The following is a 25,616-nucleotide window of genomic DNA, read 5'->3' as shown; positions in this document are numbered from 1 at the left end:
TTTATAATGCCCCCCAACACGTCTCTGACAGGGTTATTAAGAGTACTTCTATTCTCATCATCCTCAGCCAGCCTCTTCAGCCTGGTGACAGGGCCGCGGGTAACACTTTCCAGATCCACGGGGCAAGGAACACGATATAGCTAATGCCGCAGAATCCTGTTTATTGTAAAAGATCGGTGGAATCCTCCAAGGAAATGATTACTATTTCTGTAACCTAAATGATGACATCATGCGGGTAAGAGAATATTACACGTTCCGACTCGTCTGTCTCTCCCGTCAGGACGACCCGTTCTCAGCCCTCGACATACATCTGAGCGACCACCTGATGCAAGAAGGAATCCTGAAGTTTCTTCGAGAGGATAAGAGGACGGTGGTCTTGGTGACACATAAGTTACAGTATCTTCCGCACGCCGACTGGGTAAGAAGACGTCACGGGACTCATGCCGGCCGCGGACGTCGCAGGGCATACAGCTTGTTACTACGGCGACTGCACCGCTTCTATCACCGTGCACCAGAGCTGCCCTTTATACATAACCCTCGTAACATTAGGAATCTCGTTAATATTTCAGTTTATTTCATCTAAACCCAAATAATACGGCTTTTCAGCTAAAAAAAGGTAATTGTTTGGCTGTTGGAAAAGCCGCTAACCCTCCTGATTAATCGCATCTGGGACCGCGAGATCTTCCCAGACGGCAGACACTTTAGTTTTATGGTTTGGAGATGTGCCGAGAGCAAACCGTTTTATCTTGTAATACTTTTATATCATCGCTGAAAGTAATTAGTCTGTAACGGGAGATCGTACGCGGGGGGGGGGGGTCGGCGGTCTGTACCCCACCCTAAAGATTCCTATACATGTTAAAAATGTGCAGCCGCTCGCTGGAGAAAAACCCTTATAAAGTTAGGGGTTAAACGGTTAAGTTAACTCTCCGCTGTCCGCCGCGGATGGAGTTTCTGCCGCACCCCGTACGCTATGTGAGGTGAACCTGCGCTGACGATGATTGTGAGAGACGGCTGTAAATGCCACTTTTTGTTAGTTTTTTTATATTATACGTTACCTTTTCCCTCTTTTTTCAAGGACGCATTACTGGACTTTTACTGTAAAAAGTGAATTAAGATAATTGCCCCTAAATCCTGGGGATCGAGGTTTTTATAAAGCGGATAAATTGGAATAAAAAGTGTTTGTGGCCCTTGGTATTTTCAGATTATCGCCATGAAAGACGGCTCCGTCCTGAGAGAGGGAACGTTAAAGGACATTCAGAACAACGACAACGAGCTGTACGAGCACTGGAAGACGCTGATGAACCGGCAGGACCAGGAGCTCGAGAAGGTAGAAGCTCGTGTGCCCCCCGCGGGGTGTGATATCGCTTGTATATTCCATAGGGGGGCCGAATGGGGGGTCTTGTTACTAAATCTCAGGAAGATGCCGACAGCAGGAAATATCCGCGTCTCCGACACCAGAGAATAGAAAGAGATTCCTGGCGCTTCCCAGCATTAAAAAGATTCCACTGAAGGGTCCGGGATCCCCAGATCATTCCATTCTTACAAACCTAGAATTTACCGGCAGATCGGCCCCCGTCGGCCCGTCTAGTCTCCCGCTGTAACAACTCAAACCCTAATCTCGTTTTAGATTCAGGAGCCGTATGTCTATCCCATGCATGTTTAATCCCCTCGCTGTATTACCCTCTACCACTTCTGCTGGGAGGCTGTTCCACTTATCTCTCCACCCTCTCCTGAGTAATTCCGCACCGAGTCATTATTAGTTTTCTAATGAATGGGGTCGATTATGTGTTACGCGGCTGTTTCCACGTTTCTGTGTGTTTTGGGTAATACTCATTACTGTTGCGTTGTGCACCAAAGGGACCGGCACATCATATAATATTTTTTATGTGTCTGTATGGTGGCTGTGATTGGCCACTTGGCATATTTACTGATTGGAGAAATCCCCCCCCCTGCCCCCCGGCACTGATTTATTTAAGAACGTTGTCTTTGCTCTGACGGATAATACGTTTTCTCAGGACACCGATGCTGACCAGGCCGCCATGGAGCGGAAGACTCTGCGGAGAGCGATGTACTCCAGAGAAGCCAAAGCCCAGATCGAGGATGAGGAGGAAGGTACGGGGGGCCGGGGGGCTTCACTTCGGGAGTCAGACTGCCAGCGGCATGCTGGGAAATGCCGGGTCCTATGGAGGTGCCCGTAAACACATCTTTTCCCCTTTCAGAGGAGGAGGAGGAGGAGGATGAGGAGGATAACATGTCCACCGTGATGAGGCTGAGGACCAAGATGCCGTGGAGAACGTGCTGGAAATACCTGACGTCGGGTGGATACCTCCTGCTTTTTCTGATGGTCGTGTCCAAGCTTTTGAAGCACTCGGTTATCGTAGCCATCGACTACTGGCTGGTTCACTGGACCTCGTCTAATAGCACCAGCGATGGGGTAATAAGGCACCCGGGGGCGGCTGCTTTCTGTGTTTAAATCGTATCGTACGCCAAAGGGGAAATTGCGGGTTTTGGGGTTCTGCCCTCCCCAGGAGCACCTGAAAATAAACGTGGTGTGATAAACAGGCCCCCGCGTTATAAACAGGCCCCCGCATTATAAACAGGCCCCCGCGTTATAAACAGGACCCCGAGTTATAAACAGGCCCCCATATTATAAACAGGACCCCGCGTTCTAAACAGGCCCCCGAGTTATAAACAGGCCCCCGAGTTATAAACAGGCCCCCGCGTTATAAACAGGCCCCCGAGTTATAAACAGGCCCCCGCGTTATAAACAGGCCCCCAAGTTATAAACAGGCCCCCATGTTATAAACAGGACCCCGAGTTATAAACAGGCCCCCATATTATAAACAGGACCCCGCGTTCTAAACAGGCCCCCGAGTTATAAACAGGCCCCCGCGTTATAAACAGGCCCCCGAGTTATAAACAGGCCCCCGCGTTATAAACAGGCCCCCGAGTTATAAACAGGCCCCCATGTTATAAACAGGACCCCGGGAGAGCAGTCATGTTGTGGCTCTGCACAGGCTCCGTGGTCTCTGTGGTGGGATCGCGTGGCGTTAAACCTCTCTCTCTCTCTCTCTCTCTCTCGCTCTCTCTCACTCTCTCTCTCGCTCTCTCACTCTCTCCCTCTCTCTCACTCTCTCTCTCTCTCACTCTCTCGCTCTCTCTCTCTCTCTCTCTCTCACTCTCTCTCGCTCTCTCCCTCTCTCTCACTCTCTCTCACTCTCTCTCACTCTCTCACTCTCTCTCTCTCTCACTCTCTCACTCTCTCTCGCTCTCTCCCTCTCTCTCACTCTCACTCTCTCTCACTCTCTCTCACTCTCTCACTCTCTCTCTCTCTCTCGCTCTCTCTCTCTCCCTCTCTCGTGCAGACGGATCGCTCGTACTACGTTGTGAGATTCAGCATCCTCAGTGCTCTGGGGATCGTTCTGTGTCTGGTCACCTCGTTATCGGTCGAGTGGTTGGGTCTCACAGCCGCCAAGAACCTCCATGACAACCTCTTGAAGAAGATCATCCTGGCACCGATCCGGTAAATATTAATTCCCGTTAACCCACGAGAGTAACTATCAACGGCGGAAATAAGTTGGCTTTTCTGTAATGTCTGTATTTTTTGTTCTTATCAGATTTTTTGATACGACGCCGCTTGGTCTAATCTTAAATCGCTTTTCTGCCGACACCAACATCATTGACCAGGTAAGAAGTTCTGCGCGGAACCGGCTGGGCTCTGCCCCGGCTCTGCCCCGGCAGGATGGTAATTGTGCCCTGGCAGGTTTTGGATCAGGGCTCGGCCGTTACAATGTACCTTTAACTCTGTGATTGGGAAGCTGTAGTGAGCCCGTAAGGTGCTGCGCAGGCTCTTCGCGTTGCCCGGGGCCCGGTGCTTCATTGAAATAATTTATTTATTGGAAAAGACATTGGCGAGCCGAGCCGGGGTTTGGGGAACCTTCCATTTATTTCTTCCTTTTGGGTTTTTCCGCCAGCACATCCCTCCGACCCTGGAGTCCCTGACCAGGTCCACCCTGCTGTGTCTGTGCGCCATCGGCCTGATCTCCTGCGCCACGCCGCTCTTCCTGATCGCGCTGGTGCCGCTCGGGGTGGCGTTTTACTTCATCCAGAAATACTTTAGAGTCGCCTCCAAGTACGTACGACGGGATGAACGTGCGCAGCTTAAAGCTAGTAAAATATTGGAAAAGGACCTCGTAAAATTAAATATTTTAGGTCCGCCGGGTTGCCGGGCAGGCAGTGGGGGGTCTTCCCTTCCTTCTGCGTAACCCAACAGACCTAAAACCTGAATTTTATGGGATTATTTTGGCCGTTGCACACAGTCGGGGGTTTATTGATGTAAGAGGCGTCAGGTTGAGTATTTTGCACCCCCTTGGCCCTCACAGAGTTACCCCTGTTTTATTACCCCCTTTGGGGTTATTTTCCCGCAGAGATCTCCAGGAATTGGATGATAATACCCAGCTCCCGTTACTGTGTCACTTCTCCGAGACCGCCGAGGGACTCACAACGATCCGCGCATTCAAGTAGGTGCCCTGCGTGTCCTGTGTATGGAACACGCGTGTATCCTGACCGGTTACAGGTTTTACGCTGTCGTTAATGTCCCCGAGAACTGAAAGGGACCTGGAGAAGAGCCCAGCGGTGACACTTTGTATCCCCGCCATCCCATTGCATAGAAACGTCCGGGAGCCGTCCCTGGAACCCTCGCTAGACTTTCTGAGACCCCCTATGCAGTCTGCACTCGGTGAGAACTGCAGAGTGTGGGGTCCCTAAGACCCTCGCGGCCCTCCAGACCCTTTCACGCACATGTCACCCGAGCCGTGACAGAGCCCCCGGACATCTCTTTTCCCAGCACGTCTCTCCAGCGCAGTGATACGACGGCCGCGGCTCGGCCTTCATCGTCTGTCTGATAACAGTCGTGAAGGAACGCAGACCATCGTCTTCCTCATGTGCCAAACACAGATACTCGCCGTAAATTACCCCGTGACTGGCTCCGCTCTTTAGATCTTCTGTGTTTGTTTGACGTGTTGTTTGCTCGGAGGAAGGAAATTCTCATGATGTGGAATTTTCTTTTTATCTCGCGTCTCACACAGCGCTCCATGAGACATATTTACAGCCCTACCCTTAATACACAGGGGCGCCCCGGACCCCCAACTTCTCAGCTCACACGATGGATATTATATAGCTTTACCTTATATAGCAATGTGTAGGGGGTCCCTTTAGCGCATGGTTGGAAGGGAGACCGACGGGTCATGTTATGCGCATGTGAATAACGATACGTTAATGAATTAATAACACGTTAATTAAACGTCTCTCTGCAGACACGAAGCCCGGTTCAAGCAGAGGATGCTGGAGCTGACGGACACCAATAACCTGGCGTATTTATTCCTGTCGGCGGCAAACCGGTGGCTCGAGGTCAGGACGGTAAGTGTGTCGGGGGAAGCATCACCCCATGGGGGGCATTTTATACCCCATCCCAAGCCCAGACCTGGATAAATGAAAGCCAGAGCACATCACTTGGACTGCAGAGGTAGCAAAGGGGTTAATTAACGCCTAGAATGTGAATCTGGTTCGTTTTACATAAAAGCAGAGATAAGGGCAGGAGATAATTCCCAGCACACCCAGCCTTCTAATGTTACTTGGGCTCAGCTAATACCCTACTTGGAATTTCAGTACTCAAACTGTCTCTGCTGGGAGGCCGTTCTCAGAATCCTCTACGTTTTCCAGAAACCCCTTCAGATAAATGAACGTACAGGTTTCGCAGGAAGAAAATCGCAGAATCCGCAGGAAAGGTTTATAATTGTGGTTTTGGGGAGGAATTTGATTCCGGTTATTTGATAAAGTCGGAGGGTACAGAACGCTCTGTTTAGGACTCGGCGAGAGGCCGAGCCGCGCTAATCTTTTGTTTAAATTACATGCGATACAGAAGTGGCCCCAGCGGCAAATATTTACATAAAAGCACAAAGCAGAGGGGAGCGCAAACTCTTTAAAGTCACAGGGCAAAAACACAGTAATATAACCCCCAGCGCTGTATACAGTAATATAACCCCCCAGCGCTGTATACAGTAATATAACCCCCAGCGCTGTATACAGTAATATAACCCCCCAGCGCTGTATACAGTAATATAACCCCCAGCGCTGTATACAGTAATAACCCCCCCAGCGCTGTATACAGTAATATAACCCCCCGCGCTGTATACAGTAATAACACCCCCAGCGCTGTATACAGTAATATAACCCCCCAGCGCTGTATACAGTAATATAACCCCCCAGCGCTGTATACAGTAATATAACCCCCCAGTGCTGTATACAGTAATATAACCCCCAGCGCTGTATACGGTAATATAACCCCCCAGCGCTGTATACAGTAATATAACCCCCAGCGCTGTATACAGTAATATAACCCCCAGCGCTGTATACAGTAATATAACCCCCAGCGCTGTATACAGTAATATAACCCCCAGCACTGTATACAGTAATATAACCCCCAGCGCTGTATACAGTAATATAACCCCCAGCGCTGTATACAGTAATATAACCCCCCGGCGCTGTATACAGTAATATAACCCCCGGCGCTGTATACAGTAATATAACCCCCAGCACTGTATACAGTAATATAACCCCCGGCGCTGTATACAGTAATATAACCCCCAGCGCTGTATCCAGTAATATAACCCCCAGCCCTGTATTCAGTAATATAACCCCCAGCGCTGTATACAGTAATATAACCCCCAGCGCTGTATCCAGTAATATAACCCCCAGCCCTGTATTCAGTAATATAACCCCCAGCGCTGTATACAGTAATATAACCCCCAGCACTGTATACAGTAATATAACCCCCAGCGCTGTATACAGTAATATAACCCCCCAGCGCTGTATACAGTAATATAAACCGCCCCAGCACTGTATACAGTAATAACCCCCCCCAGTGCCGTATACAGTAATATAACCCCCAGCGCTGTATACAGTAATAACCCCCAGGGCTGTATACAGTAATATAACCCCCAGCGCTGTATACAGTAATATAACCCCCAGCGCTGTATACAGTAATATATCCCCCCCAGCGCTGTATACAGTAATATAACCCCCAGCCCTATATACAGTAATATAACCCCCCAGCGCTGTATACAGTAATATAACCCCCAGCGCTGTATACAGTAATATAACCCCCAGCGCTGTATACAGTAATATAAACCGCCCCAGCACTGTATACAGTAATAACCCCCCAGTGCCGTATACAGTAATATAACCCCCAGCGCTGTATACAGTAATAACCCCCAGGGCTGTATACAGTAATATAACCCCCAGCGCTGTATACCGTAATATAACCCCCAGCGCTGTATACAGTAATATAACCCCCAGCGCTGTATACAGTAATATAACCCCCCAGCACTGTATACAGTAATATAACCCCCCAGCGCTGTATACAGTAATATAACCCCCCAGCACTGTATACAGTAATATAACCCCCAGCACTGTATACAGTAATATAACCCCCAGCGCTGTATACAGTAATATAACCCCCCAGCGCTGTATACAGTAATATAACCCCCAGCACTGTATACAGTAATGTCGGTCGCTGACAAACACCTGGTTGTATCTCGTTTTGCCCCAATAAACTCCCTTTATTTGCAGACCCTGATGAATTCACCTCTTTTCTCCCCAGGATTATTTAGGCGCCTGCATCGTTCTTACGGCTGCAGTGACCTCCATTATATACGGCCTGAACTCTGGGATCGTAGGCCTGGGCCTCACCTACGCGCTGACGGTACGTCCTCCACCCAATGTCCCAATATGGCGCGGATTTACATGAGAATATTTATAGAGTAACCGATAAAGGTGACGCGGAGCACAACGTGAAAGCGGGTATAATCGTATTTATTAGTATATTTATATTTATTCTTTTCTCTCTGATTTATTTTATCATTTTTATTTATGTAGAAGGTCGCAATATTCTTAATGATTGTAATTGTCTAGGTAACCAATTACCTGAACTGGGTGGTGAGAAACCTGGCCGACCTGGAGGTTCAGATCGGAGCCGTGAAGAAGGTGAACGGATTTCTGAACATAGACTCGGAGAGTTACGAGGGGACTATAGGTACAGGATGCACGTTGCTAACGGTGACCGTCAGGCGTTCGGTGACGTCGTCATGATGTCATCCCGAAGCACTCGGCGCGTGAGGGGGGGCTCCGCGGGAACGCGCGGCTTTGTTTTCATTTTATCTCGACTTCTCTGTTCTTTGGAGAGACCTCTGATGAAGTGACAGCAGATTCCTCTAACCCCAGAAAAAAGAAAATAACATTGTGTTCTTTACATGAAAAATATTATGATTTCTAAACTGGCGATAATGTTGTTTAACATCCTGGACTTCAAAGTAATGTTTGTCCGTATCCAGCACGGCTTCCACCCCGACGCCTTCTAAGACTCCCCTCCCGGTCTTTCAAAACTCTGGGCTTACGTTTGGGTGACGGGGGTAATACTAAAAAACAAAGCCCCCCCGTACCCCCTGAAACTCCAGCATGACAGACCTGAAACCGGGGTCATTGGGAGGGGGTGGTAGTGACATAACACGGACCCCCGCCATGTCCAGGGGCAATCGTATCATCTAATTTGGGTCCACGTGAGGAGCCGGGTATCGAGGGTCACCTTGTGGTCGCTGCCCCCTGGCTACAGGGTTACAGAAGTTGTCAGCAGATCAGAACCGTTTGTTTCATCATCCGGTTAACTTTAATTATAAATGTATAAATCTGTACAATTAATCCTTTTTTGGGTTTTTCTCTTCCAGACGCTCAGCAGGTGCCGGAGGATTGGCCGAGTCAGGGAGAGATAAAGATCAGTGATCTGTGCGTGAGATACGACAATAACCTCAAACCGGTCCTTAAACACGTGAAAGCGTACATTAAACCGGGACAGAAGGTACAGCACACGCGTGCTCCGGGGTCATTGTGCGGTGAAAACACGGAATTACTTAACCTGATTTATTTATCTCACGTGGAAAATAGCAAATGACAAAAGGACAAATCTTCCCCTGCGGACAGACAGTCGGATCGGGGTGCTCAGGGGCCGCTGAATCATTGGGCTGGCTTTCTTTTGATAGGAATTCTGATTGTGTGTTTATATCGCGTGGTCCGCACTATAGGCGTTGAGTCTGCGGTGGGAAATTTAGTTAAAAATTAAGAAATGACAGGCGAGAGCGGAATGCCCTGAACACTGGCCAATGGCGGCATCGCGCATGCAACTTCTACCCGATCGTCCCCTCTGATTGGCCTCAGTCGCTGAGAAAACCAATATTAACGTGATTATTTTGCAGGTCGGCATCTGCGGAAGGACCGGAAGTGGGAAATCTTCCCTCTCTCTCGCTTTTTTCCGGATGGTGGATATATTTGACGGTTGGTTTAAGTGCTTTTTATAAAGCGTTTGCGCCAGCGCTGGATCATTTGTGTGTCTTTGATAGCGCATGCAACCTGTGTGTAACGTGGCCGTGGCTAGATCCAGAAGGAGCTCACAATTTCTAATTGTGCCTCAAAGGGGGTTAAAATACTCTCCAGCCATATAACTAATCCCGTCCTTATAACCCGTTATATCCGGTATATTCCTCATATTATATATTATATACTCTCCGGCCGTATAACTAATCCCGTTCTTATAACCCGTTATATCCTGTATATTCCTCATATTATATATTATATACTCTCCGGCCCGTATAACTAATCCCGTCCTTATAACCCGTTATATCCTGTATATTCCTCATATTATATATTATATACTCTCCGGCCCGTATAACTAATCCCGTCCTTATAACCCGTTATATCCTGTATATTCCTCATATTATATATTATATACTCTCCGGCCGTATAACTAATCCCGTTCTTATAACCCGTTATATCCTGTATATTCCTCATATTATATATTATATACTCTCCGGCCGTATAACTAATCCCGTCCTTATAACCTGTTATATCCTGTATATTCCTCATATTATATATTATATACTCTCCCCCGTATAACTAATCCCGTCCTTATAACCCGTTATATCCTGTATATTCCTCATATTATATATTATATACTCTCCCCCGTATAACTAATCCCGTCCTTATAACCCGTTATATCCTGTATATTCCTCATATTATATATTATATACTCTCCGGCCGTATAACTAATCCCGTCCTTATAACCCGTTATATCCTGTATATTCCTCATATTATATATTATATACTCTCCGGCCGTATAACTAATCCCGTCCTTATAACCCGTTATATCCTGTATATTCCTCATATTATATATTATATACTCTCCCCGTATAACTAATCCCGTCCTTATAACCCGTTATATCCCTGTATATTCCTCATATTATATATTATATACTCTCCGGCCGTATAACTAATCCCGTCCTTATAACCCGTTATATCCCTGTATATTCCTCATATTATATATTATATACTCTCCGGCCATATAACTAATCCCGTTCCTTATAACCCGTTATATCCTGTATATTCCTCATATTATATATTATATACTCTCCCCCCGTATAACTAATCCCATCCTTATAACCCGTTATATCCGGTATATTCCTCATATTATATATTATATACTCTCCCCCCGTATAACTAATCCCGTCCGTATAACCCGTTATATCCTGTATATTCCTCATATTATATATTACCGTATTTATCGGCATATAACACGCACTTTTATATCTAAAAAAATAAGTTTAAACCCTACCTGCGTGTTATACGCCGATAACTTTCTGTGCTGCACGATCTGCAGCCGCGTCTCCCGCTCTTCCGGTTCCGGTGAGGGTGCGTGTTATACGCCGGTGCGTGTAATACGCCGGTAAGTACGGTATATACTCTCCCCCCGTATAACTAATCCCGTCCTTATAACCCGTTATATCCCTGTATATTCCTCATATTATATATTATATACTCTCCGGCCGTATAACTAATCCCGTCCTTATAACCCGTTATATCCTGTATATTCCTCATATTATATACTCTCCACCCGTATAACTAATCCCGTCCTTATAACCCGTTATATCCTGTATATTCCTCATATTATATATTATATACTCTCCGGCCGTATAACAAATCCCGTCCTTATAACCCGTTATATCCTGTATATTCCTCATATTATATATTATATACTCTCCGGCCATATAACTAATCCCGTCCTTATAACCCGTTATATACTGTATATTCCTCATATTATATATTATATACTCTCCGGCCATATAACTAATCCCGTCCTTATAACCCGTTATATCCCTGTATATTCCTCATATTATATATTATATACTCTCCGGCCGTATAACTAATCCCGTCCTTATAACCCGTTATATCCCTGTATATTCCTCATATTATATATTATATACTCTCCCCCTGTATATTCCAAATATTATATATTGTATACTCTCCAGACCATGGTTGAGCATCTCCTGGGACTTCAAACTCCTGATTTTTATTTTTTTACCGTATATTAGGTTCCCGGCTCTCGCTGACGCCAGACATCTGTGTTTAGGTTTTACTAAAAAATGCAAATAAAGTGTAAATCCTATTTTTAGCCGTTTTTGCCGGGGCTCGTTCCGGTGCGCAGCTCCTGTCACCGTATTTCTGATTATTCCGTGTAAATGAGGGACGGCGAACCAACAGCGAAGATTCTTTCTGTATCTCTCAGGAAGATCTTATGGTTTTTATTGCATTTTTGTGGCTTGTAATAAACGTCTCGGGTGTTTATGGCGGATACTTAACATCTGACGGCGGCCCGTTTATTGTATGAATGTATTATACGGCCTTAACGCGCCCGCTTAGCTGTAATTACTGCGGAATGTCCCGCGTTCGGCGCCGTTTGGTTTCAGAGCCCTTTTTCTTTCTCGCGCAGGGAAGATCGTTATTGATGGGATCGACATCTCCAAGCTTCCCCTGCACACGTTACGCTCCAGACTGTCCATCATCCTCCAGGACCCTGTACTGTTCAGCGGCTCCATCCGGTGCGGAATCAGTTACCCCAATACCCCCCCCAATCTGTCTCCCCAAAATCACACACTGGCCTGACCTGGTGCAGAAGAGAGGGGCGGCTGGCTGTGTCTGCGCATGCTTAGCTGGCAGTTCCCGGAATATATTATTATTGGAACGGCGGAGTGTTATGTATTTATAAAAGCCCCCCCCCCGCCGTGATGCCGACCTCTGGGGTTAACGGTAAAAGTGTTAGATCAGCAAGTGGAATACAGCCAATGGGAGATTGACGCACCACCTTACTCGTCTCCGATTGGCTGTCCTATTTCAGACTCCTTACTTATATAAAGAAGTTAGGGTTCCCAGAAAAACCCCAGACTTTCTGTACGTGAACATGTATTGGGGTCCCCCCCGGAATCCCCACCGATCGCTGTAGTCACCCCGGTCCGGTGGGTTTATTTAAATACCGGCACCTTCTCTTTTACTGGTTTATAACAAATGTTAACCCTTTGAAAGCAATGCATTACTGACCCCCCGGCAATCAGATGGTTAACGTCAGTTTTAAGAAAATATCTTCCGCCTTAACGCCATATTTTTGGAAAGAGTTGAAATTGTGTTTTTTTCTCCGTTATCGGAGCTTTTGGGACCCTTAGAAGTCCCTGAGGAAGTTTTTACAGTATTTAAAAGTCAAATATTTTTCAGACTTTGGGAACTTGGTGATGTCATAAATATAGATTTTTTTTCCCAGAAAATGTCTGTTTACAACTCACACGATCATCAGCCGTACGCGACGAAACGGGGATATTTATAGCCCTCTCTGCTGATTAATGGGATAGCCTCGTTTTAAGTCGGTTTCGCTTTAAGTCAGGTGACTGGCGGTGAAGATAACGGCCCCCGGTGTGTTTTGAGCTCTCGCCGTGTGAGCGAGGAATAAATCGTGACGCGTACCGCGGGTTTTCGGTAGACGGTAGGAATGTGAGCTCCGCGTCAGAGCCGAGGGGCTTCACCCTTCCAGACGCAAATAACGCCACTCTCCCCGCTTCTGATTTCTGCGCAGGTTAAACCTGGACCCGGAATGTAAATGCACCGACGACAGGCTCTGGGAGGCGCTGGAAATCGCGCAGCTCAAGAACCTGGTGAAGGCTCTGCCGGGAGGGCTGGGTACGTCCTAAATCTCTCCGCTTTATTGTACGGCCGCCAGACCCCTGATGAAAGGGAGCGGCGTTTAAACCCGTCTGGATGGGATCAGCCGCGGGAGGCAGATTTCCATTTAAAGCCATTGGAATAAACTCTCGGCTGGAGCGTTCCGTGCGAGGAGGGCAGAGGAAACCACGTTTAGAGAGCTGATGGCGTCAAATAACTGTGAATGTTTGAGTGTGCGTGCCTCTGAGTGCGCGTGCCTCTGAGTGTATACATATGAGTGTGCGTGCCTCTGAGCGTATGCATATGAGTGCGCCTGCACCTGAGTGTATGTCTCTGAGCGTGCGTGCCTCTGAGTGTGCGTGTATCACATTTGAGCGCGTCCGTGTTATTACAGGTCACCCCGTGCAGATTATTTCAGTCTCATTCTATGTATTTTTAGCTCTGGTCTCAGACCCCATCCATTTTCTCCCCGTTTTTGTGCCGCCCCGGGGGCATTAAGCATCACCCAATCAGGCAGCAGCTTCTTGCCAGGTAGACGGTTCCCGAGTGTTATAAGTTACGTTTGGTTCACAGACGCGATGGTCACGGAGGGAGGGGAGAATTTCAGCGTCGGACAGAGGCAGCTCTTCTGCTTGGCCAGAGCCTTCGTACGGAAGAGCAGCATCCTGATCATGGACGAGGCCACGGCTTCCATAGACATGGCCACGGTGAGCGTGCCTGTCCCCGCCGGCCCTTCTCTCTCTCTCATCCCTCTATCTCTCATCCCTCTATCTCTCATCCCTCTATCTCTCATCCCTCTATCTCTGTCCTTCTCTTTCATTTCTTGCCCCGTCTCTCCTTTCTGCCCCTCTCCATTTCTCCCGCCTCCCCTCGGCGTAAACGATTAACGCGTGAACTCCTTTCTTTGCAGGAAAACATTTTGCAGAAGGTGGTGATGACGGCGTTTGCTGACCGGACGGTGGTGACCATTGCAGTAAGTAGAGGAAACGGGGCAGATCGCTAATCGCAGTTCACCCTCGGAAAGTACCCCCCCCGGGGCAGTCGGGTTCAAGTGATATATTCTGTTATCCTCGTCTTAATGTGGCGACTCTTCAGGGCAGTTTAGGGTTGATGGCCACTTTCTTGGCCCTCTGGTTACAGACGGGGTAACGGCTCCGGCTCTCTGAGTAAACTAGGTCACAGAGAAGGGCACAGAATGCCGACGGGAACAATGTTACCGGGTGACACAGAGAGCCAATCAAATCCCCGGCCAGAATCTCTTGCCAATGAGCGTCGGGTACCTGGGGTATGGCAGCCAATCAGTTATGAACGGGACGGTCCGTGGGGGAGGGAAGGGGAGATTTACACAAAACAGCCAATAGGCACATAGCCGGGGGCGGGGGTACTGTGGGAGCGACCAATCGAATCGAGTGAGAAATTACCTGCCAACAGCGCTACACGTGCCGGCGACGGAGCTGGAAACACAAAACCGAGAACAAAGAAACGGTAACAGGGCGGGTTACGCTTACAAAACGCGTCGGCCCCCCAGGTCATAAATATGACAGGAAACAGATTTCTCCGTTTTTTTTTTCAATTTTCTGTGATTTTATTGAATAAACCGAAAAATTTGATATTCTATTTCTCTGTACTTTACTGTCTCTCCCCTCTCGCACCTGACTGTCTCTCTTCTCTCTTCTCTCTGTCGTGTCCGTCCCGCTCTGTAGCACCGAGTCTCCACCATCTTGGACTCAGACATCGTTCTAGTCTTTTCCGAGGGTATTTTGGTAGAAAGCGACACTTCCTCCAACCTGCTGTCCATCCCGGCCGGGCTCTTTACTTACCTGGTTAAAAGTCACAAGTAGAATTTCTGCCGACGCTCGCATTCTCTGGTTGGTACAACGAGTCTCGCTCCGCTGCCGGACCCCCGAACCCCGTAAAGAGAGGGGAACCCAAACAACAAACAGCTTTTCTTTACATAGAAAATGCCTTCATCGCTGCCCTTAATCCCAAAACCCCCTGCACAGTAAGTGCGTCTCTGACCCCAAGAGCTTACATTCAGATATCTATTATGGAACATTGGCTGTTCATTATGCTCACACATACTCTGTCTGACGTCCTCTGTAAGCTCTTGGGCCAAGTTCCCACACGCAGCCTCCTTCTCTGTCCTTTCCTCTTTTCCCGGTTATAAGCCTTCTATCTAAATGATATATTTATAAATGACACAAAAACGTGTATTTTTGGCCCGTTATTCCCGCAGCGACCCGGGAATCGGAATGATTTTTATTTTTTCCTGGCTGTTAAATTCCATATATTTTTTTGCTGGATAAACGTATTTCTGACTCTTTTTGTCCGTCGCAGCATCGGGTCCACACGATTCTCACGGCCGACCTGGTGATCGTCATGAGACGGGGAAACATCCTCGAGTACGACACTCCGGAGCGTCTCCTCGCGCAGGAGGACAGCATCTTCGCCTCGTTTGTACGAGCCGACATGTGACCGCCCGTCCCGCGGCCCCCCGTCACTCGTCCAGCGGCCCCCCGTCACCCGTTTTTATAGCTTTTTATAAATAAAGGAAACCTTTCTATTTTCTATTTAAGAGCTTTTTGGGTGAGAAATGTCGGGTTTTACTATATTTTTATGTCACATAGAAATAAAATTTTCTGCACTGATTTTGAAAGAACTCGGCGTCGGTTTCATTCAAGCGTTAAAGCGAGGAGCCGGAGAAAGAGACGTCCAACTATACATTATCCAGGGCCCCGGCTAACTGATTTATCTATACATTATACAGGGCCCCGGCTAACTGATTTAACTATACATTATACAGGGGGCCAGCTGGCTGATTTATCTATACATTATACAGGGGGCCAGCTGGCTGATTTATCTATACGTTATACTGGGGCTGGTCACTGATTTATCTATACATTATACAGGGCCCCGGCTCACTGATTTATCTATACATTATACAGGGGCCAGCTCGCTGATTTATCTATACATTATACAGGGGCCGGTCACTGATTTATCTATACATTATACAGGGGGCCGGCTCACTGATTTATCTATACATTATACAGGGCCCCAGCCTGCTGGTTTAACTATACATTATACAGGGGGCCGGTCACTGATTTAACTATACATTATACAGGGCCAGCTCGGGAGAAGCTCATCAGGGTTGCATCCTTAATGTACAGTGAGGTCAGGGAGATGTTTAACTCCTGGGTTAGTGAATACCTGCCAATGGCTTGACTCTTTCTACCAAGTCCTGCAGCTAATTACCGATAATCAGGAAGGAACTCGTAAATTTCGCTAAAATCTGTGATCCGTCTGCCGGGAATTCCCGGTTTCTCTCAAAATGCCTTTTTTCCATCTCAATCCTACAAAAATGTGACACATGATTTTCCCACAGCTGTCTGTTTATCGTTCCGTCCACCCCACGGGGCTTCAGATTCTAATACCCTGAGACGGTCTCTGGGTTCACGCACTTTATGGACACAGAACAAAGAGGCCACAAGAATCATTTAAGGAAAAGCTTTCAGTGTCATAATTAATTATAATAATAATAATTATACACAACTAATCCAGCGAGGGAATTTAAGCATGCATGGGATAAGCATATGGCTGAATATAAGCAGGGTGGTGGATAAGTGGAACAGCCTCACAGCAGAGGTGGTAGAGGGTAATACAGTGAGGGGATTAAACATGCATGGGATAGACATACGGCTCCTGAATCTAAGACGAGACCAACGACCGATTAAGGTTTGAGTCTTTACAGCAGGAGAAACGGGGGACTAGATGGGGGCCGGATGGGGCCAATCTGCTGGCTGGTTCTGGGTTACTATCCTCATTTTTTTTTCTGTCCCGTTTCATTAAATGTCTTACATTAAAGTCCGACATGACATCATCACGTCCTGGCTGGATCCTCCGTTTAAAGGGACAGTGAAGGGTCTGGGAGATCAGGGACTGGATTTTAGATTTTATTTTGCGTGTAATAAATGCCTCCTATGATCGAAAAACTCTTTTAAATGTTTATTTCATTACTAGATTTGGGGATCATATTGAAAAAGTGGCTTCTCTGTGAGTTTAATGTCTTTTTGTTAGTTAGAGAGCGGATCGCCGTGCTGAGGAACACCTTTCACCCCAGTCTCCATGTCTTACAGTGAAGGGGCAGATTCTCAGGCTTTTTACCCCAATCTTCAGGTTAAGGGGCAGATGCTCAGGCTTTTTAGCTCAGTCTAGCTGTGCCTGTCCCATATTCCTACCCAAAACAAGTTTAAATTCCCTCGTCGCGTTAGGTTTAAAAAGGTTTAGAAAGGTAAAAACTGTTCCAAGAGCCAACATAATGTTTTTGCCCACATTTGTATTTTTGTTTCAAATCTAAACTTTTCCAGGCGTTAGGAAATGTTTAATGTTCTAATGAAATTCCTGGGACCTGCACCAAGGTGACAAAGGGTGGAACATGGCGATTACGAAACGCTCCTCCATCCCAGACACATTGACCCGCTGGTAGGTTTGTGAGTGTGATGGTGCCGGTTTGGTACGATCCATTGTATAGGTGGGTGTTTAGTATGATCCAAAATGTTGTCTGGTATCTGTGTGGTATGGTCCAGAGGGCTGACATCTGTTTGCTATAATCCAATGTACAGGTTACTGTTTAGTCAGGTGCTTGGTATGGTCCAATGGGCTAGTGGTAACTGTTTGGTATGGTCCAAACTGCTGTAGCTGTGTGGTATGGTCCACTGTGTTAGTGGTAACTGTTTGGTATGGTCCAAAGCACTGGCAGCTCTGTGGTATGGTCCAGTGTGCTAGTGGTAACTGTTTGGTATGGTCCAAAGTGCTCGTAGCTGTGTGGTATGGTCCAATGTGCTAGTGGTAACTGTTTGGTATGGTCCAAAGCACTGGTAGCTCTGTGGTATGGTCCAGTGTGCTAGTGGTAACTGTTTGGTATGGTCCAAAGTGCTCGTAGCTGTGTGGTATGGTCTAATGTGCTAGTGGTTACTGTTTGGTATGGTCCAGAGTGCTCGTAGCTGTGTGGTATGGTTCAGTGTGTTAGTGGTAACTGTTTGGTATGGTCCAAAGCGCTTGTAGCTGAGTGGTATGGTCCAGTGCGCTGGCATCTGGTCTCATGGACAGGTGGCTTCTTTAAGCCTCCCCTTCCCCAAGCCCTGGGTGCAGGAAACTCGCAGTGTCTGTGGGGCAGCTCAGTGATTGCTGTTCCTGCAGCTCAGATAACGCAGGGAGGGAGTTTCTCCTGGTCAGTACGTCACTGGAGGCTGCAGGGCTGCAGTTACAGCGAGAACCAGAAGAGAACTTTTCCAGCTGAGATCTTTGAAAAAAGAACATGGGATGGGGATGGCCAGAAACTGAATAAACTTCCCCGGCAAAGTGTCTCGGTGACCAGGAAACGTGGCTGCTGACCACACAGGGGGTATCTTAGTGCTGACCACTAACCAGGACAGAGCCCCAACCAGATAAACTGAATCCGGGTGCAGGAGCCGAACCTCCAACCAGGACAACCAGAGGGCTGGAGGAGAGAACGGACTATATTCAGATCTTGGAGAGGACCATTCGACGTATCTTGAGACTGGTCCGGAGCCCTGAGACCAGTACCACTGACTGCGCAATGTGCGATCCCAGTAAGTTTCCAGTTAGCTCCTAGTCTGTTACTGGGCATAAAGATCTGTGTCTTTTGCTTTCCACCCGTTATTATAGAGCCCCCAGATTCTGCCACATGCTGCAGGCTGGGGGGCTGCTGATAAGTCGGGGTCATTTAGGGACTCAGCATGCAGCCTTCCCCGGGGTACCAACCTCACAAAACAGCCCCATGGGGTACCTTCCTGATACAGCACAGCCTCCACCGGGCACCAACCTCACCCAACAGGCCCATGGGGTACCTTCCTTATACAGCACAGCCTCCACCGGGGTACCAACCTCACCCAACAGCCCCATGGGGTATCAAGCTCACACATACAGCCTCCACCATAATCATTTTTTTTCTGCACAAGGATAACGCATAGGGTTAAATTTAGGTCGATTTTCAATTTTTTTTCTCTTAAAAAAGGAAATTCCTTTTAATTCTAATTTTTATTTTAATGTCGGTCTGACTGTTGGGCAAATTTCCAGTTTTCTGCAACTATTTTAAAAAGCGTTACAAATATTTGCAAAAACGTAAGAGAAATCAGCCGATGGGGATGCGGGGGGCGTGTGCAAGCGGGCGGGAATATAAGAAGCGTAAACGCAAAAGTAAAAATAACTCGAGGTCCGTTTTTTTACATTTTTATGTTTAATTGGTGAATATTTAGTGTTTTCTGCCTGGTGGAAATAAATTTTGTTTTCAGTTTGTTTTTAGAGTCGCTGTTCCGTTCATAGCCGCTCCGTGTAAATTATTCCTCCCCGTACGATAGAAGCAGAATGCTGGCCCGTAAGAGTATTATTCCCGAGGAGTATGTCCTGGCGAGAATCGCGGCCGAAAATTTACGGAAGCCCCGAGTGCGCCCCGCCGCCAGGAAAGCGCGATTCGTGGCCAAGAGTGGCGCCTGCAACGTCGCCCACAAAAACATCCGCGAGCAGGGCCGCTTCCTGCAGGACGTCTTCACCACCCTGGTGGACCTGAAGTGGCGCCACACGCTGGTCATCTTCACCATGTCCTTCCTGTGCAGCTGGCTGCTCTTTGCCATGATCTGGTGGCTGGTGGCGTTCGCTCACGGAGACATGGACATCCGGGACAACCTCAGGCACCCGACGCCCTGCGTCACGGACGTCACGTAAGTTACCTGGGAGGGGTGAAATAATATGGCCCGGCACTGTATGCAGTAATATAACCCCCAGCGCTGTATACAGTAATAACCCCCCAGCGCTGTATACAGTAATATAACCCCCAGCGCTGTATACAGTAATATAACCCCCAGCGCTGTATACAGTAATATAACCCCCAGCGCTGTATACAGTAATATAACCCCCCAGCGCTGTATATAACCCCCAGCGCTGTATACAGTAATATAACCCCCCAGCGCTGTATACAGTGATATAACCCCCCCAGCGCTGTATACAGTAATATAACCCCCAGCACTGTATACCGTAATATAACCCCCAGCACTGTATACAGTAATATAACCCCCAGCGCTGTATACAGTAATATAACCCCCCAGCGCTGTATATAACCCCCAGCGCTGTATACAGTAATATAACCCCCAGCGCTGTATACAGTAATATAACCCCCAGCGCTGTATACAGTAATATAACCCCCCAGCGCTGTATATAACCCCCAGCGCTGTATACAGTAATATAACCCCCAGCGCTGTATACAGTAATATAACCCCCCAGCACTGTATGCAGTAATATAACCCCCAGTGCTGTATACAGTAATATAACCCCCCAGCACTGTATACAGTAATATAACCCCCAGCGCTGTATACAGTAATATAACCCCCAGCACTGTATACAGTAATATAACCCCCCAGCGCTGTATACAGTAATATAACCCCCCAGCGCTGTATACAGTAATATAACCCCCAGCGCTGTATACAGTAATATACCCCCCAGCGCTGTATACAGAAATATATAACCCCCCAGAGCTGTATACAGTAATATAACCCCCCCCAGCGCTGTATACAGTAATATAACCCCCCAGCGCTGTATAGAGTAATATAACTCCAGTAATATTTTTGGTGACTTTCCCGGCTGAAACCCCACATGGAGCTGACTCTTTATGGCAATGTTCATGAAGTCCATTCCTCCATAGACTTTCATTAGTCAGAGAGTCTGTCTGGGTGATTAAGACTGAGTCATTCTATCACCCCCCCCCACGCAGTATGATAAGAAGTCGGGAGGTTTGTCTAGTAGATTGGGGATCAGACAACAAAGCGAAAATCATAATGACTAAAGTTGTTTTCTTCTTATTTTCCTTTCACTGTTTCTTGTTATTATTATTATTCTTCATTACTTTTGTTTTATCAGATCCTTCACTTCGGCTTTCCTTTTCTCCATCGAGGTTCAAGTAACGATCGGCTTCGGGGGGAGGATGATGACAGAGGAGTGTCCATTGGCGATCTCGCTGCTGATTCTGCAGAACATTGTGGGTCTGATCATTAACGCGGTCATGCTGGGATGCATCTTCATGAAAACCGCCCAGTCCCACCGCCGAGCCGAAACCTTGATTTTCAGTAGGCACGCGGTGATCGCCCTCCGCAACGGCAAGCTTTGCTTCATGTTCAGGGTTGGTGACCTGAGGAAAAGCATGATTATCAGCGCGTCCGTGAGGATCCAAGTTGTGAGGAAAACGGTCACTCCAGAAGGAGAAGTCATCCCCATTCACCAAATAGACGTCCCCGTGGAAAACTCTATGGAAAGCAACAATATTTTCCTGGTGGCCCCGTTGATCGTCAGTCATGTGATCGACAAGAGAAGTCCGTTGTATGAGATTTCCGCATCCGACCTGTCGACCCAAGATCTGGAAGTCATCGTTATACTTGAAGGAGTGGTGGAAACCACCGGTATCACAACGCAAGCCAGAACCTCTTACATTGCAGAAGAAATCCTTTGGGGCCATCGATTTGTTTCTATCGTCACTGAAGAAGATGGAGTTTATTCGGTGGATTACTCCAAGTTCGGCAACACCGTCAAAGTGGCGGCTCCTCACTGCAGCGCCAGAGAATTAGACGAGAAGCCGTCCATTCTGATCCAAACCCTGCAGAAGAGCGAGCTCTCTCACCAGAACTCTCTAAGGAAACGGAATTCCATGAGGAGGACCAACTCCATGAGACGGAACAATTCCATGAGACGGAACAACTCAGGCCTTATCGTACCTAAAGTCCAATTTATTGCCTCGGAACAGAACAAAATGACAGTGGAGACATGATAGAGGACTCTGAAGGACCTAGCAATCTTTATAATGGTGACACGTTACAGCACGTATTTATTCATGGGACGAACTTAAGGTGCTCTTGCGTACCGTTCCGGCTCAACGTATCACGCACTCTGCACCCAGCCCATGATTTGTCACCTTTTGTCATGTGAGCTCGGCTGGCCAAGGGGGTTAGTCTTTCAACGTGCGGGATGTGGAGCGATTCAAACCTCCTTCAAGACAGCTGAGGGTCCCGGCAGAATCAGAGAGGAGCGGTACGGTTGACTTGCAGGTCCTCACCCTGGAGATGGCCCTTCTGCTTTTCACATTATGCGTTCATATTTGCCGGTCCCGTCCGCCTTCCACCTCGGCCTCGTCCACCTCTTGGACTTTATTGAGACCATGAAGGTTTTTTGGGTAGTTTTATGATGGTAGCCTCATACTCTGAGCTCCTAGAAAGAGACAAATCTATTAAAAAATAAATACGGGAAGAACATTACACGATCTCTTGATTTCCTGAGAACCAGAAAGAAATCCCATTCCGATCAATATTAGAAAACTTAGTGGCCAGCAGGAAACCTTTATTATTCGAGACTTTCCTGGACCTGCCAGACTCCGCATAGAAAGAAATATTCTAGAAATCCTGTTCTTTTAATGATTTTATTACATGAATTACTGTAAATGAATGTAATGAGTTGACTTGTATCTCTTTGCGCATCCAATAAAGATGGAATATCGTGGGATACGAATGGATACAATTATCTTCTTTTATTCAGATTCCCCGGCGTTTGCCGCTGGGCGCCGAGGCTGGGATTTGGTAAGGAAGCTGTTGTGTAGATTCTAGATCTTATTATTTATTGATTTATATAGCGGCATCATATTCTGTAACGATGTACAATAGGTAAACATAAGAAGTAGCGAGTCACATAACACTATGGATACAAATAAAAGGCGAGGAGGCTCCTGCTCAAAGAGCTTACAATCTAGGAACCCTGACCAACCTAGTGCTCCAAAGAGCCACCAACCCCAGGCTTATGGATAAAAGGGTTAAATTAGCCTTGTCTGGGGTATATGACATTTTCCGGAATGTTCCAGGCTATGAATGATCTTTTATCGCAGTATTTCCCAATCATGGGGCGGACTTCGTCTCTGTCTTTCTGTCCTGAAGCTGGAATCTCTCCGGTTAAGGTCTGCGAGACGAGCGCAGTGAGCGCTCTCACTGAGTGTCCTCGTCGCTGTTCATTTCCGTGAAATACCAAAAGTGTGAACGATAAAAGGAGAAATGAATTTCTTTTCACTCAGACTAAACACACATGTAGCGGCGGATCAGCCGCCGAGGTCTCTCACACGGGACGTTAATCGCAGCGTCTCGCAGCACGGAAGGAATTCTCTTCATGACCTAATAAGGAAGATTCTGAAACATCTCGAACAATTGAAAACATTACAATGTATCACGCCCCCCTCCCCCACACGGCACAGGAAGGGCTATGATTTAATATTCATATATCTGCATATCTGCCAAGTGTCCCGGTCTACTTTGACAAGTACCTCTCTGGGCCCCAAAACCCTGTGTCCCTCTTTCCTCCCTTGATTCCCCTCTCTCCTCCCCTGTGCATCACTCTTTTCTCCCTGATGCCCCTCTTTCCTCCCATGAAGCCCTCCTTTCCTCCCCTGATGCCCCTCTTTCCTCCCTATGTCCCTCTCTACTCCTCTGAAGCCCCTCTCTCCTCACCATGCCCCTCCTTTCTCCCCTATTGCCCCTCTTTCTTCCCCTAAAGCTCCTCTCTCCTCCCCAGATGCCCCTCTCTCCTCCCCTTGATGCTCCTTTCCTCCACCTGATGCCCCTCTTTCCCCATTATTCTTCTTCTAAATACCCCACTCACTTACACAAATACCCAGCGATAAAAGGTCTGGGGAAAGCCGCGCGCCTAAAACCAATGTGTCCCTCCTTGTCTGCCTGAAATGATGGGAGTTGTGTCGGTGGATCCGATGATGTCGTTCTGCTTCCTCTGTGTGAATTTGACAGGTTGGAATAAACAATATATTATGATGTCATCAATCCTGTTTTATTTTTGCAGTGTTCCTGTTACATTTTAGTGAAATAAGTACATATAATCCGCGGATACATCACGTTACACGGATCCGGGGGTTGGTGGCTGCGTCACGGAGGGGGGACATCATGCCGGGGCGGTCTCCGTCCCCCTCGGTGGCCAAACTAGGAAACCGATTCCTCCTTCTGACTCTGTCAGATAAGGAGCCCCTAGGGGGGGCCGGAAAATTGTCATCAGTCAGCGGCTGCCGGTCTGTCTGTCCAATCCAAATATTAACGTCCCGCAAAAAAGAGATTTCCCCGGCACCCGGCCTCTAACTATACATTATACAGGGCAGAACCAGCTTTTATACTTAACCCTAGGTGTGTCGGCTGGAAAGCGGAATCTGTCATTAAATTCGTCTATGATAATAATCTGATGAATAAATCACATTAGCATAATAATAAATATTAATAAATAGAGCAATAAATAATTATAGTGTAAATAAATATCAATAAATAACGCAATAAATAATATGAATTATAGTATCAATAAATAACGCAATAAATAATATGAATTATAGTATCAATAAATAATGCAATAAATAATATTAATTATAGTATAAATAAATATTAATAAATAGTGCAATAAATAATATTCATTATAGTATAAATATTAATAAATAGCGCAATAAATAATATTCATTATAGTATAAATAAATATCAATAAATAACACAATAAATAATATTAATTATAATATAAATAAATATCAATAAATAACGCAATAAATAATATTAATTATAGTATAAATAAATATTGATAAATAGTGCAATAAATAATATTAATTATAGTATAAATAAATATTAATAAATAGTGCAATAAATAATATTAATTATATTATAACTAAATATTAATAGTGTAATAAATAATATTAATTGTTTGGTAAATAAATAGTAATAAATAGCTCAATAAACTGGTAAAAAAAACCTGCATTTCATGTGTCTCCTCTGTTAGGACCCCAAGTGTCCCCCGAGTGTCATCCAGATACTCGGGACTGCTGGAATGTACCCCAATGATCAGCGTGGGGTATCCTGGGATCATCGGTGTCCCCACAGGGGTAGGAGGCAACGTGCTTTGTTTAGAACATTTAAATAAATGCCCCATATAAAGCGATGACTTCCACGAGTCACGGACACCCTACCTACCCCTGTGTCCCTGTGCTGGGGGGCAGGAGCCCGGGGCCACTATGAACCCTCAGGTCCCGTCATCAACATTAAAGTTACTCCTCTATTAACTGAGGAGGAACCTCACGTGGGGCCAGCCGGAGCCTCATAAATATTTACCAAAAACCCCGGAATTCGGTGTTTTTGGAAATTACAGAAATAGTGAAATTGGTTGGAATTCTCTAAGATCAAATTTTTTTCTTAGTGTTCAGTAACTGCAGACGGGGGCTCTGGAAAAGTTTGGGGAAGAGACGATATTAACCGACGGCTTCTTCTTCATGCACGGCTGAGAATAAAACACGTATATACGCCGCTCCCCTAAACCCTCGCGGAATGTGATGGCGCTATATAAATCGGCGGATAATAACGCATACGGGCATGTATTGGATGAACCGCGGTGCGCCGGAGCCTGGGGTGCACGCCGCACATTCTGCGCCCGGCTCCAGTATATATATATAT

At 46.8% G+C, this 25,616-nt stretch overlaps 2 protein-coding genes across 6 annotated transcripts in view; both read left to right on the top strand.

Moving 5' to 3' along the window:
• The window catches only part of ABCC9 (ATP binding cassette subfamily C member 9), a 40,538-nt gene extending 24,790 nt beyond the window's left edge, over positions 1–15,748 (top strand). For 2 of the 5 annotated variants that reach the window (XM_053462994.1, XM_053462991.1), the window contains 19 exons: positions 281–418; positions 1,202–1,327; positions 2,016–2,112; positions 2,220–2,434; positions 3,366–3,523; positions 3,618–3,687; positions 3,975–4,132; positions 4,428–4,520; positions 5,316–5,418; positions 7,661–7,762; positions 7,972–8,092; positions 8,781–8,911; positions 9,306–9,384; positions 11,873–11,981; positions 13,004–13,107; positions 13,663–13,796; positions 14,000–14,062; positions 14,793–14,957; positions 15,427–15,565. In XM_053462994.1, the coding sequence (XP_053318969.1) occupies positions 281–418; positions 1,202–1,327; positions 2,016–2,112; positions 2,220–2,434; positions 3,366–3,523; positions 3,618–3,687; positions 3,975–4,132; positions 4,428–4,520; positions 5,316–5,418; positions 7,661–7,762; positions 7,972–8,092; positions 8,781–8,911; positions 9,306–9,384; positions 11,873–11,981; positions 13,004–13,107; positions 13,663–13,796; positions 14,000–14,062; positions 14,793–14,930 (2,139 nt within the window). In that variant the 3' untranslated portion in view covers positions 14,931–14,957; positions 15,427–15,565. Of the gene's footprint in view, positions 1–280; positions 419–1,201; positions 1,328–2,015; positions 2,113–2,219; positions 2,435–3,365; positions 3,524–3,617; positions 3,688–3,974; positions 4,133–4,427; positions 4,521–5,315; positions 5,419–7,660; positions 7,763–7,971; positions 8,093–8,780; positions 8,912–9,305; positions 9,385–11,872; positions 11,982–13,003; positions 13,108–13,662; positions 13,797–13,999; positions 14,063–14,792; positions 14,958–15,426 lie in introns of those variants that run through there. The other 3 variants (XM_053462993.1, XM_053462990.1, XR_008353986.1) reach the window with 2 other exon arrangements.
• A 2,796-nt stretch (positions 15,749–18,544) lies between these two features.
• KCNJ8 (potassium inwardly rectifying channel subfamily J member 8) lies at positions 18,545–22,045 on the top strand. The gene is made up of 3 exons (XM_053463164.1): positions 18,545–18,698; positions 19,401–19,826; positions 21,019–22,045. The coding sequence occupies exons 2-3, from the start codon at positions 19,474–19,476 to the stop codon at positions 21,917–21,919; spliced, it is 1,254 nt and encodes a 417-aa protein (XP_053319139.1). The 5' UTR covers positions 18,545–18,698; positions 19,401–19,473; the 3' UTR covers positions 21,920–22,045.
• The last annotated feature ends 3,571 nt before the right edge of the window (positions 22,046–25,616 follow it).

Source organism: Spea bombifrons, chromosome 4, assembly GCF_027358695.1.
Source record: "Spea bombifrons isolate aSpeBom1 chromosome 4, aSpeBom1.2.pri, whole genome shotgun sequence".
NCBI lineage: Eukaryota > Metazoa > Chordata > Amphibia > Anura > Pelobatidae > Spea > Spea bombifrons.
This window is presented reverse-complemented; position numbering and strand designations above follow the sequence as displayed.